At 49.2% G+C, this 17,737-nt stretch overlaps 1 protein-coding gene across 2 annotated transcripts in view; it reads right to left on the bottom strand.

Moving 5' to 3' along the window:
- Positions 1-17,737, bottom strand: part of DYM (dymeclin) — a 1,345,000-nt gene that overhangs the window by 147,181 nt on the left and 1,180,082 nt on the right. For both annotated transcript variants that reach the window (XM_078674786.1, XM_078674785.1), the window contains exon 16: positions 998-1,111. In XM_078674786.1, the coding sequence (XP_078530912.1) occupies positions 998-1,111 (114 nt within the window). The remainder of the gene's footprint in view (positions 1-997; positions 1,112-17,737) is intronic.

Below are 17,737 nucleotides of genomic sequence, written 5' to 3' on the forward strand. Positions count from 1 at the left end.
GAGATGCTATGAACAGCAGTGAAAGAGGCAAAGGTTGTTCCCAAACATCAAGTTTTCCTGCTTAGAGTTTCATCACAATCGGATTTTATTAATGTCATTTTTCTAGCCGGATGGCTAGTGTGATTTGTATATGAGTGGGTTCTCTGTTGCTCCTGGGTGGACTAAACATGGCACTGTCTTGGTGGCTTAACAGCGCCTTCTATACGCTGACTAACACTTCTGGGTGGATTTCTATAATACTCAACAGTTTTAACAGCGCTCTCAACGGGCGCATCCTTTATCGCTTATGAATAGACTCCCTATAATCCTCGCTTAGTGGTTTCAACAGTGCGTTCAATGAGCTGGTCCTTTTTCCTTCATAGGTGGAGACTCTGCAGCACTGCAGCAGAGGCTCAACAGCGCCAGCACCAGAGTTGACTACTAGGGTTCTTCTAAATAGACTCCTTGTACCACAATGGACCCAGAATGATGCACAACGACTGGACATACACACGCCACTGTCCACCCTAAAGGTGAGTAGCTCTTGCATGGGGTGGCAGACTCTATTTTCACAGCCTCCTCGACACTCAGTGTTTAGATGCAATAATCTTAAGGCTCCCTCAAGCTGTTCAAACCTCAGACACATCACCCAACATGTCCAGTTTAGGCCTTACAACAAACAACGCTTTTCCAATCATACCCTCCAGAACCAGGTGAAAATCCTAACCCTTTACACCCTCACGAGGAGAATGGAGCTCTACATAAAAAAAATGCAACGGGAAAATCCAGAAAGGCATTTGCTGGATCGTACGGGGTATGGAAAGCGCTTCATACATTCCCATTATATATCGTCTTTGGTGCTCATTGGTTGCGTATGTACTTTCATCAGATAGATACATACTTACACAAAAACTCCGTCCACAATACCTGTACAACTAAGATTTGTTTTGCCAGTGCAACCAGCCCTATCTCTGGGAAGGCATGCAGCTCTTGCAGCTCAGGGTACCCAGGCACTTACTTTGAGCCGGTCTTTGGGCAGGGCGACAGCTCCTTGCTTGATCACTTCCAGGACTCGCTCCACCGACAGGTCGGCTCCAGCCTGCTCCAGCTTTGAGGTGAAGAAGCCGATCACCTGCAGAGAAGAATGTGGATGTGTAAACACGCAGCCTGTGTGTTTCTGTGTACACCAACATATGGCAAAGACTACTGTGTGACCCTGAGGTTCCAGGTGCCTTCACTGATACCGTGGCACCTGGACCACTGCCGACAACGCCTGTGTAAACGAATGTTCTATTTATCATCAGGCTCTCAACATGTGGCCTTTAAATGACATCCAGTAACCCTGTTCCATGTAATATAGCTGAAGAAGTGTTATTTAATGGTTATGCCACTTTCCTTGCCAACGTGTTTGTCTATCTTAGTCAGACAAGAATGTTATGCTCTTGTCATAAGAAACATAGATTATTGGCTTAACAATAATAAATCAAATTCGCACAATTAAGCAGCTTTCTAGCAGGACACTTAACTAGTCTGCAGTTGGTAATACCGGTTTAAAGAACAAGTTACTTACCTTTGGTAAAGCCTAATCTGGTAGAGACTCAATCTAGCGTCAGATTCCTTACCTTTGAATATCCCCAGGCGTTAGGCTGAATCCGGAAGATTTTCCAGCAGTACCCTGTGCACCTGTATGGCTACGCATCGGCTGCACGAGAAGTGATGTGTGCAGGTACGTATATGTAGGCGCCACCTCTGCACGCTGACGTCAGGTACTTTCGTGACTCTCCACACCAGGAGCACAGAGCCACGATGAGAACTGACCACTGGAGTTGAAAAGACTAAGGCCCTGAAAAATGGTGTGCCTTACACCTAAAACGGTTTGCAAAGTGGGGCGATTGGAAGGGTCAGTAAGGAATCTGCAGCTAGATAAGAGTCACCACAAGATAAGGCGTTATCAAAGGTAAGTTACTTGTTCACCTGCTAGGGACTTCTAGCTGCAGATTCCTTACTTTTGAATAGATACCCGAGAAATACCTGCCCTGAGGCGGGTCTACGAACCTGATTAAACCAAAACGTCTTGCAGGATCGAACAGACGAAGTGCCCATCCCTATGGACTTGACTGTCTATGCAGTAATGTTTTGTGAACGTGTGCAGTGATGCCCACGACGTTGCCTGACAGATGTCCAGGAGAGGAACGCTGCGCACCACAGTGGTTGCAGCCTTGGCTCTGGTGGAATGAGCCCGCAAGCCCTAAGGGGACTTTTTCTTGGCCAATGCATAGCAGATCTTAATGCACAGGAAATGCATCGCGAGAAGGTACGCTTCTGCACAGCCTTCTCTTTTTTGGCTACAACATAGCCCATGAAGAGTTGATCATCCACCCGAAACTTCTTTGTGTGGTCAAGGTAGAACAACAACGCTCCTTCTGGTTCCAGACGGTGGAGTCTCTCATCCTCTTTGGAGGAATGAGGTGAAGCCAAGAAGGTAGGCAGAGTAATGCTCTGGCCAACATGGAAGGGAGTGAAAATCTTCTGAAGGAAGGAGGCACTGGTCTGGAGAATCAGCTTGTCTGGGAAGAAGTTGGTATTAGGAGGGTGCACAGAGAGTGCCTGCAATTTTCTGAACCTCCTGTCATATGCTATGGTCACTAAGAAGGCAGTTTTTATTGTTAAGAGACTAATAGGGCAATTTTGAGGAGGCTTTAATGGTGCACACATGAGACAGGTGAAGACAGGGTTGAGATCCCGCTTAGACATGATGAAAGGCGTAGATGGAAACAGATGCTGTAGGCCTTTAAGGAACTTAGTCACAACAGGTGACTTAAAGGTTGGTCCGGTACAACACAAAAATTTCTATATGGCAGAGAGTTAACCTTTAACTGTGCCCAAACCAGTAGCGGCTGCTACCGAATGGGGGTGGTGGGGCAGGGAAGAGGAGCGGGGGGGGGAATAAAAAATAAATAAATGCACTTACCAGGGTACAGCTGGCTGCGGCCTCTCCTCTGTCCTCCTCTTCGGCAGCAGGAAGCACACAGCCTCCCAGAATCCCCTAGCCAATTACGCTGCCGCTAGACAGCAGCGTTGTGATTGGTCAGAGTGCTGTGGTTGAGCGCTCAGACAGTGGCTGGAAGGCTGTGTACTTTCTCCACCTAGGCTGTGCAATACAGCCTGGTGAAGAACATGCAAAGTGCGCATGACTGTTTGGCTGGCCCAAGACAGCCAGCCAAACTGTCCTGCCCACCTAGATAGTGCCTACCACTCCTCAACCAGCGACGTACAGCCCACCACCCCACCCCCCAATCAACTGAGCCAGTACGGTAAAATAAAATGATAATAACGTTGTTTAGTATCATTTTTATTTTTCCGTTTTGAACTACTCAGTGAGCAGTGGGGCAACACTTCTTTGCCTTAGGGGATGAGCCGCCGCTGCCCAAAGCAGAGCCCTGCTGGTCCACAGATAATGCAAAAAAGAGAACCCTGGGCAATGCGCAAAAAGGGGGTCAACATTGCAGGAAGCATACCATGACACAAACTTACCCCAATTGCAGGCAGATACTGATTTGGTTGAAGGACACCTGGCTGCCAGAATAACATCACAGACTTCGAGAGGAAGGTCTAAAGTTATCAACTGTTGCCGCTCAATCTCCACGCATGCAGGTGGAGGGTGCGCAGGTTCAGGTGCAGAATGATACCCTGTTGTTGCGGCAGAAGATCCTCCTGAAGAGGCAGCATGACTGGAGGACCAATGGCTATGCTCAGCAGCTTGAGATACCAGACTCTGTGCCCATTCAGAGCCACAAAAATGATTTGGGCATGGTCGTTATTGATTTCCTAGAGAACTCTGGGTAGGAGTGGTATTGGTGGAAAGGCATACAAGAAGCCAGGGCTCCACTCAGGACGAAAAGCATCTCTGAGAGAGTCTCTCCTTGGAAACTCCAGCGAGCAGAACTGCTGACATTGTCCATTCTCAGCAGTCGTGAACAGATCGGACCAAGGCTCTCTCTACGGCTGAAAGTGACCTTGAACCACCTAAGGATGGATACGCTATTCGTGATCTGCTAGGCATATTCAGCTGAGTTTGTCTGCTCTGGAGATCCCACAAGATACTGCACCAAAAGAGAAATGCCCTGATGTTCCAGCCATGTGCAGAGATGTAGAGCCTCTCAACAACAGGGTATATAACTCCACCCGCCTTGTTTGCTGCAGAACCATATGGCTGTGGTGTTGTCCGTGATCACCTGTACCAACTTTCCCTTGATTGAAGGAAGAAAGGTTTTTAATGCCAAGTAAATTGCCAAAGCTCAAACAGGTTTAGGTGAAGCTCGGACTCGCAGGAGACCAGAATGCTCTGATCTCCCCACCTCCAAGAGGCCCAACCGAGGAATAATTAATCTGTTACTTCTGTTAGATCTGGTAGGGGAAGGAAGATGGGGTCTGCCACTGACCCAATCGCGGTTCATTAGCCACCACTGCAGGTCTTTTGCAGATCCCTCCGAGATCTGGAAAATTTCGGAGAGATTCCTCTGATGCTGCACTTACTGGGCCTTCAGGTCTGACTGCAGAGTCGCATATGCCAGTGGGCATGTGTAATCAGCAGGAGGCCATGAAGCCCAACAGCCTCAGAACCAGTCTTCCCGAAATACTGAACAGAGGCTGAAACATCAGCATCATAGCCTGAATATCCTGGACTCACCGCTCGGGCGGATAGCTGTGAAACTGCACGTCATCAAGAACAGCTCTGATGAAAGGGAGTGTCTGAGAGGGCAACTTCAGCATATTGATAGTGAGCCCCAATGAAGCAGAAGGTTCACTGTAGTCTGAAGGGGGGTGACCACTGCCTGGTGCAGCCTGCCTTCAACAGCCAGTCATTGAGGTAGGGGAAGAGTGAATTAAACAGGCTTAGAGGCAACGGCTGCCAGGGGGTGGTGGACCTGACCGCTGGCCGCCTGTCTCAGGAGGCCACTGAGCCAGGCACCCTTGGTCACGAAAAGGCCTGCTGGTTGTGGTTTCTGGGAGGGAATATGTAAAATTGGAGACCCCTTCCGTAGCCATGAAAGGGGTGGATTGAGGTTGACACGGGGCCACAGACAAGCCCAAAGACCTGGCATAGCTCTATTTTACTTAAAGCACTCCAGCGGTGAATCGGCATTGTCTCCAAAAAGAGGAGAGCCATCAGTGGGCATGTCCATGAGGGAAGCCTTGTCATCCCCTGAAAAGCTACATGTTCTTAGGCAGGTGCGATGCTGCAAGGCCTCCGACGATGAAGTCACTCTACCTAGCGAAACAGTCATGTCAAATACACATATGATGGTGAACTTTGCCGCATCTCTCCCATAGGCAACAGCCAGAGAGAGTATGGCCCAGGCCTCCTTCATAACCATAGGCAACACTTGTGAAAACAAATCCCATAGTGTATGCAAATAATGGCCTAATAGGCACGCTGTGTTCACTGACCACAGTGCAAGGCTAGTGGAAGATACATTTTCTTACCGAAGGTGTGCAGCCTCTCAGATTCCCTATCCAGTGGAGTGGTAGGGAAAGAACTAAGGTGTATGAGGAGGCTAAGACCTCAAGCTATCCAGGGTAGGCTACTGGGTAAGGAAACCGGTATCCCCAGGAGTGGGTAGATGGTGGACCAGACACCAAGACGGATGTCTGTAAGATTTCATGGAATGGGGCTAGGGGCTCTGGGGGGGGGCGGCTGAAGCCCCTCCATCAATACATTAGTCTTGACTGCCACTGAGAGTAGGTTAAGGTCCAGAACCTCAGCCGCCCTGCGCACCACCATTGCAAAAGAGACAGCCTCCTCTGTAGCTACAGTAGGAGGGGAACCAGGCCAGTGTTAGGTAATTTGTCCAACTCACTGGCCTCACCCAGTTTCTTAGACTAGTTGTCCTCCTCAAGTGGGTCACCTCTATAGGGATCCCTAGACCCCTCCCAAACGTCTCTCTCACCAGGCCTGCACATCAGATAAGGCACTGGCTCCACTCCGAGAAGAATGTCATTGGTCGGCACCGGACGCTGTGAAGGGAACGCCCATACAGATTTGTGTCAGAGTTGGGAATAAAGATAGGGATGGTGCTGCCTTGGGGCGTCTGCAGCATCAGCACTGGAGCGGGTGCAGAGGAAGAGCTCACCGCCAGCTCCGCTTCAAATCCAGTGAGGGATCCTTAGGCCTGGTTAGCGCAGAGGGCAAAGCCACCTATGTGGTCCATGCAAGGGCCTATCCCACTGGTCCCAAATATGCTTCAGAAGGGCAGAGCCGCCCAAAGATGAGGTACATCGCCTCATAAAACTCCTTCATCTGGGCGGGGGTCGCTCCAGTTCCAGGAAATTGGGGAAGCGCAGACCCAGTATCAGGCCCCACTGACTCGCGGGGGCTGGAGCACCTATGCTCCCTTGTCTCATCACATGACTTTGATGGAGGTGGGGAAATTGAAGAATGTTTAGATTTCTTCGACTTCCTAAGCTGGTGGGAGTTCCCCGATAACGCTGGGTTTCCTTACCCAGTACCCCACCCCTGAGAGCTTGGGGCCCATATTTTTTCAAGTGTGGTGGAATCGACTGACTGACGCTGGGCAGCGAGGAGCTTAAGGGATCGCTCCTTCAGCACACCTTCAGGTGCAAGGCACGGCAGTCCTTACATTCCTTAGAGTCGTCTGTCCCAGCTCCAGGCACCATAAACACACCAACTGGAGGTCTCACTCCTACATTCATCCATCAAAGGCCCCACATGATTTGAAGCCGGTACATCCTCATACCAGGAGGACAATCTCAAAGAATTGAAAAAAAGTAAAAAAAGACAAGTCAAAACGCTACTGAGGGGCAGTTCATTTCGGATCAGCGCTATCGGCCACAGAAAGGAAAGAACTAACGTCAGCGCACTAAGGTGGTGCCTATATAGGTACCATGCACATCACTTCCAGTGCAGACACCAACACTGATTCGGAGTTGAACGGCAACACCTACCAGTGCACATGGAGTACTGTTTGAAAATCTTCTGGATCCAGTATGACATCTGGGGGTATTCAAAGGTAAGAAATATGTGGCTAGAATTTTCTACCAGATTTACAGATACAGCAGATATTGGTAATTTTGAGAAGTGGGAATATCATGGTATTTCAAGTTCCCTTCCCCTTGGTTTTGTCTGAGAAATGGGGAGTTACAGCAGCGCAGGAATCATGGCACACTTGATTCGCTTGGTAGGTCTCCATTCCGGCTGAGTACTTTTTTTTTTTTAGCTTGAGAATGTCTGGAGGAGAAGTGGTAGGGGTCAACAGCCGGATGCAGAATTTCTGAATTTGATTCAACTGGAAGTGTATCAGAATTTCACAAACTGTGGAAAGGGGATCTAATGTAATTCTGCTCTAAAGTAATTAATTAAAACGTGCTTAAAGGAACTGTGGACATAAGTAGGCCTGGGCGGTGAACTCCACTCCGTTCGTGGAGTTTTCTGCACACATCACTCCACGGAGCTTGTGGAGCAAAGAAAACTCCACTCTGCTTAGCGCAGCACAGTTTTTTCCCAGCTCGTACTCACCAGCGGTAAGTTGGCAAGAACGAGCTGCCGTTCAGTTAGAATTTCTACCTGAGCGGCAGGAAGATCAGCGTGAACAGCAATTCGTGCCGCACTCTGCAGAGTTTTTATCTCACTTCGCAGAGTTCCGTATAGAAGAACTCCACCCAGGCCTAGAAATGAGAAAGGAGTCTGTGAAATGTATAAATGTATTAAAGAGGCCGCCGCGTGTGCAACTATGGCGAGCGTAACGTAAGTTGCGTAACTTACTCCCAGCATCCGAGACGGATCGGATGTGTGGAGTGCTAAGTGGTTACTGGCTGTGCGGCTGCGTAGGGGGCCCCGGGAGTGTGTGGTCCCCCGCACCGCGGGGGCCTGTGTTACGCCCCTGATGTACACCTTGTAGGTTGATACCTTAGAAGGACAGGTGGTGGGAGTGGTTTTGGCGCTATCACAACTTTGTCATTGTTTTTTTTTGTTGAAACTTTTTATTGAAAATAAAAACAAGAAAACAGAAAAACAAAACATGGCAAGGCATTACAATAGAATTGTGTCACCATTCGGCTCGCGGGGGGGGGGGGGTACAAACGTAAATCAGATATCGTTGCTACCAATAAATCGGGGGGAGGGGGGGGAAAGGAGGCCAGAAGTATACAAAACATCTATAATCCTGCGGAGGAAACATCAGGTTGGGAGGAAGACAAGTCAATATCACATTCCGATATGGGGGGAGCACATATATCACCACGGTATGTGTTCCACTGAGTCCAGATTTTCCCACATTTGCCAGGTGTGCCACGGGAAACATAAACCGTTTTTTCTCGAAACATGCACCAATCCATGTTTTGTTTCCACACTAGGACTGTCGGAGGCCTCTGGGCGCCCCATAGCTGGGCAATGTCACGCTTGGCGATCATGTTACCCAAGGTCGCCCATCGAAGCTGCGCCAGATTGTAATCATTCGGTTCCCAGACGTTCAGCAAGCACCTCCGCGCTTCAGGCATCAGCTGTACACCCGTAACCTCACTCATTACCGCATGCACGCGATTCCAATAGCTCAGCACAGCCGGACATTCCCAAATCATATGGAGAAACGTGGCCACCCTGCCGCATCCACGCCTGCACAATCCATCCGTCGAGAATCCCATTCGCACCAGACGCGGGCCAGTCACATACACCCTATGCAGAATTTTGAGTTGGACAAACCGAAGGCGTGCCGGGATAGCCACCTCTTTCGGGGAAGAGATCGCGGCCTGCCAGTCTTCATCATCGAGCTCCAGACCATCACTGGTCCACAACCCTCGGAGGCCTTCCAACAAGTCAATCCTAGTAATAATCAGTTTTTTTATAAATGAGCGAGATAGTACTATCAGGGACATGCCCGTCTAGTATCCTATCTTCAAGCGGGGATGCTTCCGGCACGTCCGAGCCTTGGGGAAAAACAGACAAGATTGCGTGCCGGACTTGCGCCTACCGAAAGGATTCCCTATCATTCAATCCATATTCAACTTTCAATTCCTCAAAAGTTTTGATCCTACCCTTGATCCACATATCATCGACCCTGCTGATCCCTATCATGTCCCACCGATCGAATCCCTTCGATTTCCAAAGGGAGCCAAGTTTATCCGAGGCATAGAGTCGATTAGCCCGGGTCGGTCTGTCAGCCCATCCCGTGGCCGCCGTAGCCCGATACCACACCTGCACCGCTGTTTTAGTGGGACCCGTAAGAGATCTACCGGCTGACGTCGCGTATAAAGCCCTGTTGTAATCGCCGCCGGGCAGCAACCATTTATCCATCGCAAAGGCCGGGTTTAGTTAATGAGCATAGGTGCCGTGGTTGATGGCCCCTAACTGAGAGGCCCAATAATAGTGACGGATGTCCGGGAGTGCGATGCCGCCATCATACCAAGGGAGCGTGAGCTTCGAAAGGGCAATACGAGAACGGCCCCCCCATATCAACTGTCGCTGTAGACATTCAATCTCCCGGAAATACCCAGCTGGTACTACGTCAAGCGTGTTTTGAAGCGCATAGAGAAATCGGGGGAGCGACATCATCTTAAACAACGCCGCTCGACCCAGGGGAGAGAGAGGGAGTCTGTTCCACGTTTCTATATCCGCCCGAAGACGTCGGAGAGGGGGCAACAAATTGCGCTCGTAACGAAGCGTAGGGTCTAGGGTAACAAAGATTCCCAGATATTTGAATCCCTCGAGCACCACCGAGATAGGACATCCACGTGGCAAGAGGGGAGCATCGCCGGAAAGAACATAAACGCAAGATTTTGACCAATTGATGACTAGACCGGAATTTTTACTGAAAGAAGTCAAAACGTCGAAAAGGACGATCAACGACTTCCGGGGCGACGTAAGGTATAAGAGTATATCATCCGCGTACAGAGATATACGGTCTTCAAATTCCGGAGACCATCTAATACCCTTCAAGGATGGTTCCCATCTCAACCAAGCCGCCAATGGCTCTAAGGCAAGAGCAAACAGAAGTGGGGACAGAGGACAGCCCTGGCGCGTACCCCTACCAAGCACAAAGGAGGCTGAAACACGCCCATTCACCACTACCTGGGCTAAAGGGCCAGCATAAAGCAGCTGCACCCAACGAATAAAGGCGGGCCCAAAACCGAATTTAGAAAGGACCGCCCAAAGATAAGGCCACTCAAGCGTATCAAACGCCATAGTGGCGTCTAGGGACGCCAAGATGGCCGACTCCCGCAGAGTCCAGGCTCGCGCTAGGACTCCATGAAGGCGCCGAAGATTAAGTGCCGTATTGCGATGTGGTATAAAAGCCGGATTGGTCCGGGTGAACAAGATCTCCTATAACAGATATCAAACGAGTAGCAAGAACTTTGGCCAGGATCTTAGGTTCAACATTGATCAGGGAAATAGGTCTGAAAGATTCGCAGCGGTCACGCGGCTTTCCCTCCTTATGGATAACCACTATGGAGGCCAGCCTTTGATCAGGAGGAAGAGACCCTTTCTCTAGGGATTCCAAAAACCTCGATCGCAAATACGGCGCCAGTACGTCGGGACGGAGCTTGTAAAGCTCGATGGGGAGTCCATTAGGGCCCGAGGCCTTCCCGGAGCGAATCGATCGGATAGCGGTCGCAATTTCATCAGCCGTGAGCGGAGCTTCCAGTAGGTCCCGCTCCGGGTCAGACAAGCATGGCAGCGAGATATCGCGGAGAAGCAAGCGGGAGTCCTGCTCTGGTCGATCGGACACAGGGGAGTACACTACCCGAAAATAATCGGCGAACCGCGCAACGATCCCAGCAGGGTCAGTGATACTTTCACCATTCACATCAACTATGACAGGGATAACCAGACTCGCGCATTCTCTCATTCTCTCCTATCCAACCAAGCAAGCAACTTCCCAGCCTTATCTCCCACATCATACAGACGCCCCTGCTGTTCACGACCCATCTCTTTCGCAGCGTCAGTCACAAGTGCTCATATTCGTGCTGTTTTAGGTCTAACAAGTGCAGCTTCTCAGGGGAGGCTCCAGAATCCAACTCTCCCTCAAGGATGGTAAGTTCAGTCTCAAGACAGACAACCGCTTACACCTCTTAACATTGCCAATCGAGGAGAGGGCTTGGCCCCGAATGACAGTTTTATACGCCTCCCACAAGGAGACAGAAGAGGACACTGAACCCACATTTTCAGCAAAGTAACGATCGATTGCTTCAAGTAATTCCACTCTAATCTTAGGATCACGGAGGTACCATGGGTTAATCGGGGCAATCCGACCTCCCGACCCCAGACGAGCGTTCACAACTAACCACAGCGGGGAGTGATCCGAAATACCCCTGGCAAGATGTTTCACCTCCCCTATGAGGGAAGCCTGGGAGGAGGGCATCAAAACATAATCTAATCTCGAAAGGCTGCCATGGGCCCCGGAGTGAAAAGTATACTGCCGTTGCCCAGGATGATGTAAACGCCAGCAATCGGTTAGCCCCATTGCCTCCAGGAAGTCCCCCAGCCAGGATTGAGATTTAGCGAGGACACGGGGGGGTGACGATCACACATACCAGACACTACTGAGTTGAAATCCCCCCCTACCACAAGTACACCCTCGGGCACTCCCAGGATCACTTTTCCCAAATCAGCATAGGTCGTAGTTTGAAGGCCTGGGGGTATGTAAACCGAGAGTAAAGTAATCACCCTCCCCTCCCAGCGCCCTACAATAGCGGCATAACGCCCCCTATCATCGAGTATAACGTCATCAATAGCAAGGGGGAGGGAGGTCCGAACCAGAATGCCCACCCCTCTGGAGCCGGAAGTGAAACCCGAGTGGGCCATGAGACGGTATCCACGCCTATTCATGGCGTGGCACGTATTACCCAGCAAGTGTGTTTCTTGAAGCAAAACCACATCAGGAGACAAGCGTCGTAGCAACTGTAAAACCACCCCCCGTTTAATTCTGTCTCCCAACCCATTTACGTTCCAACACAGAATGCGTAGTCCCCTATCCCCCATCCCAGAATCCACCCCAGGTTCCCCCCCACACCAGCCGCGACACTGCAACACAGGAGATCATCAGTACTATGCCTTGAATAAAACAAAAAACCCTAAACTTAAACCCCCAACCCCCCAAACCAACATTATACCCCCCACCCCGCACCCCTGCGTGAGACTCAAAAGCCACCCCAACTTGCAGTGTGCCTGTCGCCCTAACATACAACTAATCTACGAAAAGAACCCCAGAGGAGGAAGACACACCCGACCCCCTCCCACACCCCATTAAGACAACACAGTAGCGGACAATAGTAGCATAGCATCAAACCACCGATGAAAGTCAATACGTTGGTCCAGGAGCCGATTCACTCCCTATTCCTGCTCCATCAGGCCGCCCTCCGCTCCACCGGAGTGTTCCGAATGATCAAATTGTTCCTGTCCAGGGGGCAACGAGTCCAACCAGTCACTAGCAGCTCCAGGATGGTCAAAGAAAAACGTTCTATCATTGTGAACCACACGCAATCGAGCCGGGAAAAGCATGGCATATTTCATGGCTCTGTCTCTCATTCTCTTCTTCACTCCTTGAAATCCCAGTCGCTGCCTCTGAACCTGTTGGGTGAAGTCCGGGTAGAAGCTGATCGCGGCGTTTTCATATTTCGTAGGGCCCGATTTGCGGGACGCCTGCAGGATCGCATCTCTGTCACGAAAGTTAAAGATCCGCGCAATGATGGGGCGCGGAGAAGCTCCCAACTTGGGCGGGCCACTCGGGATTCGGTGGGCCCGTTCCACTGCAAAAAACTTGCTCAGACCCTTGGGCGCTAGGTGATTCAGGACAAGGTCCTCCACCAGTAGGTCTACTGCTGACGAGTCCGTCGTCTCCGGGACACCAACCAACCGGACGTTGTTCCGCCGTGCGCGGCCTTCAAAATCGTCCAAGCGTCGAGAGAGGTAGTCACGGGCGGATCTCAAATTACCGACCTCCGTCTGTAATTCAGAGACGTCGGCGACAAGACTGGATGTCTTCAGGTCAAGGGATTTGACCTTCTCGTTAGTCTTTCCAAGGTCTGCCCTGATCAGAGTAACATCTATAGCAACCGTGTCTAGCTTGTGAGTCAGGGCCTCATATTGTTGTCCCAACGCGGCCTTCATCCCAGCAATGGCGCCCATGACGTCTTTCAACGACGGTTCTTCATCCAACAGGGAGTCATCCCCAAAGGTGGCCGGGGGTTTAGTCATACCACTCGGAGAGCCCTTAGTGAGGGTATAGCGATCCATAACGTTGGACTGCACAGGACCTCCCCGAGTTGCCGGTCTGGTCTTGCGCCTCTCCGCCTCGGGCTTGGTAGTCATTTTAGGTCGTGCGCCCCGGAGGGTATTCTGAGACCTAGTAAAATGGCGACACTCTATACGCCCGGATCAATTCGGAGAATAGGTGGAGGGCCAGCCACTGATCAAAGAGCAGCGAAAGTCCAGATCACTAAACGATGACGTGGTAGTGAAAGAAACAAACGACCAGGGCGACCAAGGCAAAGTCAATGAGGCCAGACCACAGGAATCGAAACTGAAAGTAGAAGACCGGGCATGGGAGCCTCGCCTGGGCCGTTGTTATTCGATTACCACCCGGCTGGCAGAGAAGGCAAGCCCGGGGCAGTACCATGGAGCAGGCCAGAAATGTTCAAAAGTCCTTATCTTCGGTTCCCGGGGACCAAATCACAATCTGAAAACGGATAAATGATCAGCCAGGTCACGACCACAAAAGCCCGTCGTCTAAATCAGGATAAGATACAGGATGATCGGTGGAGGTGGCGAAGGTCCGGGAGCTCTGAGCTCACGCGACCATCTTGGGTGCGCGCTAAGCTCCTCCTCCTTGAAGGTGACAACTTTGTAATTGTTGAAGAATGTCCTCCGTTAGATCATTGACTGCCACATGATTGTGACAGTGGTAGTGGGACTATCATGTGGTATTGGGGTTGACACAGATAGAAATGGATTATGGTTGCTTAGGTCCAGGCGCACCAGATTCTTGACAGATTTTCAGGATGACCGCTTAAAACTATACAATTTATCATTTAAACTGGAACAATTTCCATTGGCAGTGACTAACTTGATATCATGACACAGGTACAGCTTTCTATGTGGGGAAATGTCGGATAGACTCCTCAGCAAACTATGTCTGAGGTCCACGGTTAGTGCAACTAAAAGGTTTCGTTTGATAGGCACAGGGAGACCACACATGCTGGATCGTCCGGGACAGTCCGAACCGTTTGTGCTCTCTACTTGTGTCCCTAGCCAGCTTTGGCCACTTTAAATACACGTTCTGTTTTTTGGAGAGGCTCGATTGGGCATGCATCCCGCCACTAAAATGTTGCATGTGCTCCCTTTCACCAGCGCTCCTGTTGAGTGAAATCACAAAACTGATTAGTGAAAAACACAGATGCTTCATATGACTAGGGAACAACTTGTCTAGTGCAGGCTTTTCCTTTTACAAATTATTATTACTTAAATACCAAGCAGGAGTAGCTCATTAAGTCTAGTTTTTAAAAACCTTGAGCCAATGCACTACATGCGCGTGGACCTAGGAAACTTAGTAGCTCTGTTATTAGGCGTTCTTGCAGTTATCAAATGCGGGTTATCGAGACTATGGCTCCCAGAATGCATTGTTATGGAAAAAACGACGACGGACTTGATTCCTAATGCCTCGTGACTTAAAGGCAACTGTGAATCCTAACCTTTACCACACCTCAACGCCGGTTCCCATGGTCTACAGCTGGAAGTCAAGACTGGAATGGAAATTAATAAGTCTGGCTCGCTGTGTGTGCACGGTTCACAGAAATGCTTACGAACTACACTGCACAGTCCGTACTACTGCTTGTCCTCGTAGTTTAAAATATATACGCAGACTTTATCACCGTGTAAAATATTAGGATGGCCCAAGATTAACTACAGCGTTTTCTCTTCTTCCAGGGGAGGACAAACTACAGCTAATAAATTAGACGAGGACTCGAGGTGTATTTATTGAGGAAAAACAATGTGCATTTCCGCACAGGTGTCTGCAGACCCCGTCTTGGAAAAAATGCAAGCGAAGCAAATTCGTATGAGACTTTGAAAGCGTTTTCTATCGGTAATCTCATTTCCTATGCCCCGTGAATGTTCTTTTAAAGCTCGCTGCTGGCGGTTCTTTTGTTACTCTGCGTGCCGCAGGAATGCCCGGAAAAAGAAGCAGAGAATGCAGTCCGCTTTTAATAAACCAATAAAACTGAGTGCAACAAATGCGATCAAATAACTGTAAAAACGTAAGTGCAGAACTTGGGTAAATAACCTTCCTTCGGCTGGGAAGGGTTTCCATACTGCAATGTTTGCTTCTGTAAAACCTAATATTCAGTCCACAGCTTCGGCTGCCTGGCCCGTGACAAACCTCAAAGCAGCACAAAAGATGTATTTCTTTTGTTGAAAACCTTGTTAGATACAACAAACCAGCACTGTCCCGAAAGTGAAAGAGGACCGCGCTGCAGCCAGAGCATGGGGATCTCTTGTATTTATGGGGCCATGTGTTTCTAATTAGAAACACATGGCCCCATAAAGATAAGAAAGTGTTTTGCGACAGCAGCAAAGCAGGACACCGAGTCCGGATCAGAGGCCAAAGGGCATCCACCAAAAACCCTCATTTCCAATGGCAGGCCACCGTTCAGCGTAAACGTTGACGCATGCCAATGGAAATGAGGGGCGAGGCTTAAAGTCACCTTCTGAAATCTTCATCATCACAAGAGTTCTCGCAGAGCAAGCAGCGTGTTGCGCTGCAACGCTACATGCGAGACCTAACAAGATAATGCATGATAACAAAAGTGACCAAATATACATTCTGGGTGGAGATCAAGCACAGGCCTCCAGGGCCTGAAGGAGCGCCCAGTCAGCTCGCTCCATCCAATCCAGATTCTTCTCTCATGCTGGTTACCGGCATGAGAGAAGCGCCTGGATTGGTTAGGGGATCCTCGTTCCTGCATCAGACTGGAGAGGAACATCGAGGAGGACATGGAGCCCGTGGGTAAGTACTATTTATTGAAAATGTTATTCTAGTTGTTTTTTCGACTTTAGGAAAGAGGTGTTGGTTTATTTTGGGGTTTTGGAGGGAGGGGGTGTCTCTTTTTTGTGGGCTTTTGCAGGGAGGGGTGTTTCCTTTGGGCTTTTAGAGGGAGTTTTTTTGTTTTTGTTTTTTGGGTAGTGGTGGGGCTATTTACTCGCCCCACCACTTTCAAAAGGGTACCAGCCTCCCCTGGACCCTAGTTATCCTAAGTTGCTCCTTTGGGGATCCTAATGAAACCTGCAGTATTTTCCAGTAAGTCAACACATCTGAGGGATCAACAAGTCTCTCTGTACATGGGTGAGCTTCAGCCATACATACAATGAAGTAATTGTAATTTGTCCAAAATCTACACATCAAAAGTCGCAGTAAGAATTTGAAAGAATTGAAAACATCCACTGGTAACACTGATGTTAGCCAACAGAAACAGTATGAAACTGAAATAAGGTAAATAAAATAAAACAACAGCATGATCTCCAAGTCATGAAGTTAGATTGGGAGTATCGACCTCTGTGCGTTACAACAGCTTATATAGCTACTCCATCAATAAAATGCGCAGGGCAAATTGGCCCCTATTAGCCGAAGGTTCCCACATTATAAGCCTGAGAAGTAGGTTCTTTTGGGACAGTTTTAGCTTTGTCCCCTATCTTTAGTGAGAATACGACTGTTCAGATATGGCGTTGCCGTTCTCAGCGAAGTTCTCCATAGAACTTGGGTCACAAATACCAGATGCCTGTATGAGTTTCGGGAGGTGGCCAGAACCCTGGCCAATCCTCCCCTGGACGTTCATCAATGTGCGAAATGGAGCCCATATTTTTTTAACTTAGAAACCATGCCTCTTACGACCGCAGTCAGCTTTTCTCTCTCTGTTGGATTTTAAAGAAACTGATGCCACAGTTTGAGACTTTGTATACAGGACAGCAGGTACCTGATACAGTGACTTTGATCCACAGACATTAACCTTTTCTCTGGCTGTCTAAAGAGATACAGAAGGTTTTTTCATTTTTGGTGAGTCCTATTATGTAAAAGAGTCCGCTCTCAACTCCCTTTCTCCAGTCCTGGAGACTCAATGAAATCTTTGCATATCTGAAAAGGCGACACAAAACAACTCCAGACCGTCATGTTTCACAGTACCTTTATGACTGCCACAGAACAAACATCTAACTCAACATCTCAAAAATCTGCCACAGTACATCCAGCCAGTCAAAGGCATACGACTAGCCCAATATACTTGATACAGAGCATACTTGTCAAATGAGGGGGGTCTTTCTTTTTCTACCTAATTCAAGCTTTCCCATCATGTAACACATAACACAGCTCTCCCAGAGTTTGAACAAATACACTCACTTGCCTTCAGGACAGTGGCATAATATAAAATTATGAGGCCCGGTTCCTGAAGTGGGGACGGGCCCCAACGACTCCAGTATTTCATAGATATTTACAGGCCTTGCGCTAAATGGAAGTGCCTTGAAGGGCTAGGCCCCTATGTGCTGCAGAGAACTGGGCTATGCCCCTACATCAGAAGAAACCAGACTAGGCCACATTGCACATCAGATCCAGCAGACTTAAGTGTGATTCCCATTGTCCAACCAAAGCAGCTGGTTAGGACTAAGAGTTTAAAAAAAAATAATACAAGAAATACAGTAAAATAAGTACAAGTCTGAATCCTCCATGACAAAGAGATTAGCACCCTATTAACTTCCAAT

Source organism: Lissotriton helveticus, chromosome 2_1, assembly GCF_964261635.1.
Source record: "Lissotriton helveticus chromosome 2_1, aLisHel1.1, whole genome shotgun sequence".
NCBI classification, from domain to species: Eukaryota; Metazoa; Chordata; class Amphibia; order Caudata; family Salamandridae; genus Lissotriton; species Lissotriton helveticus.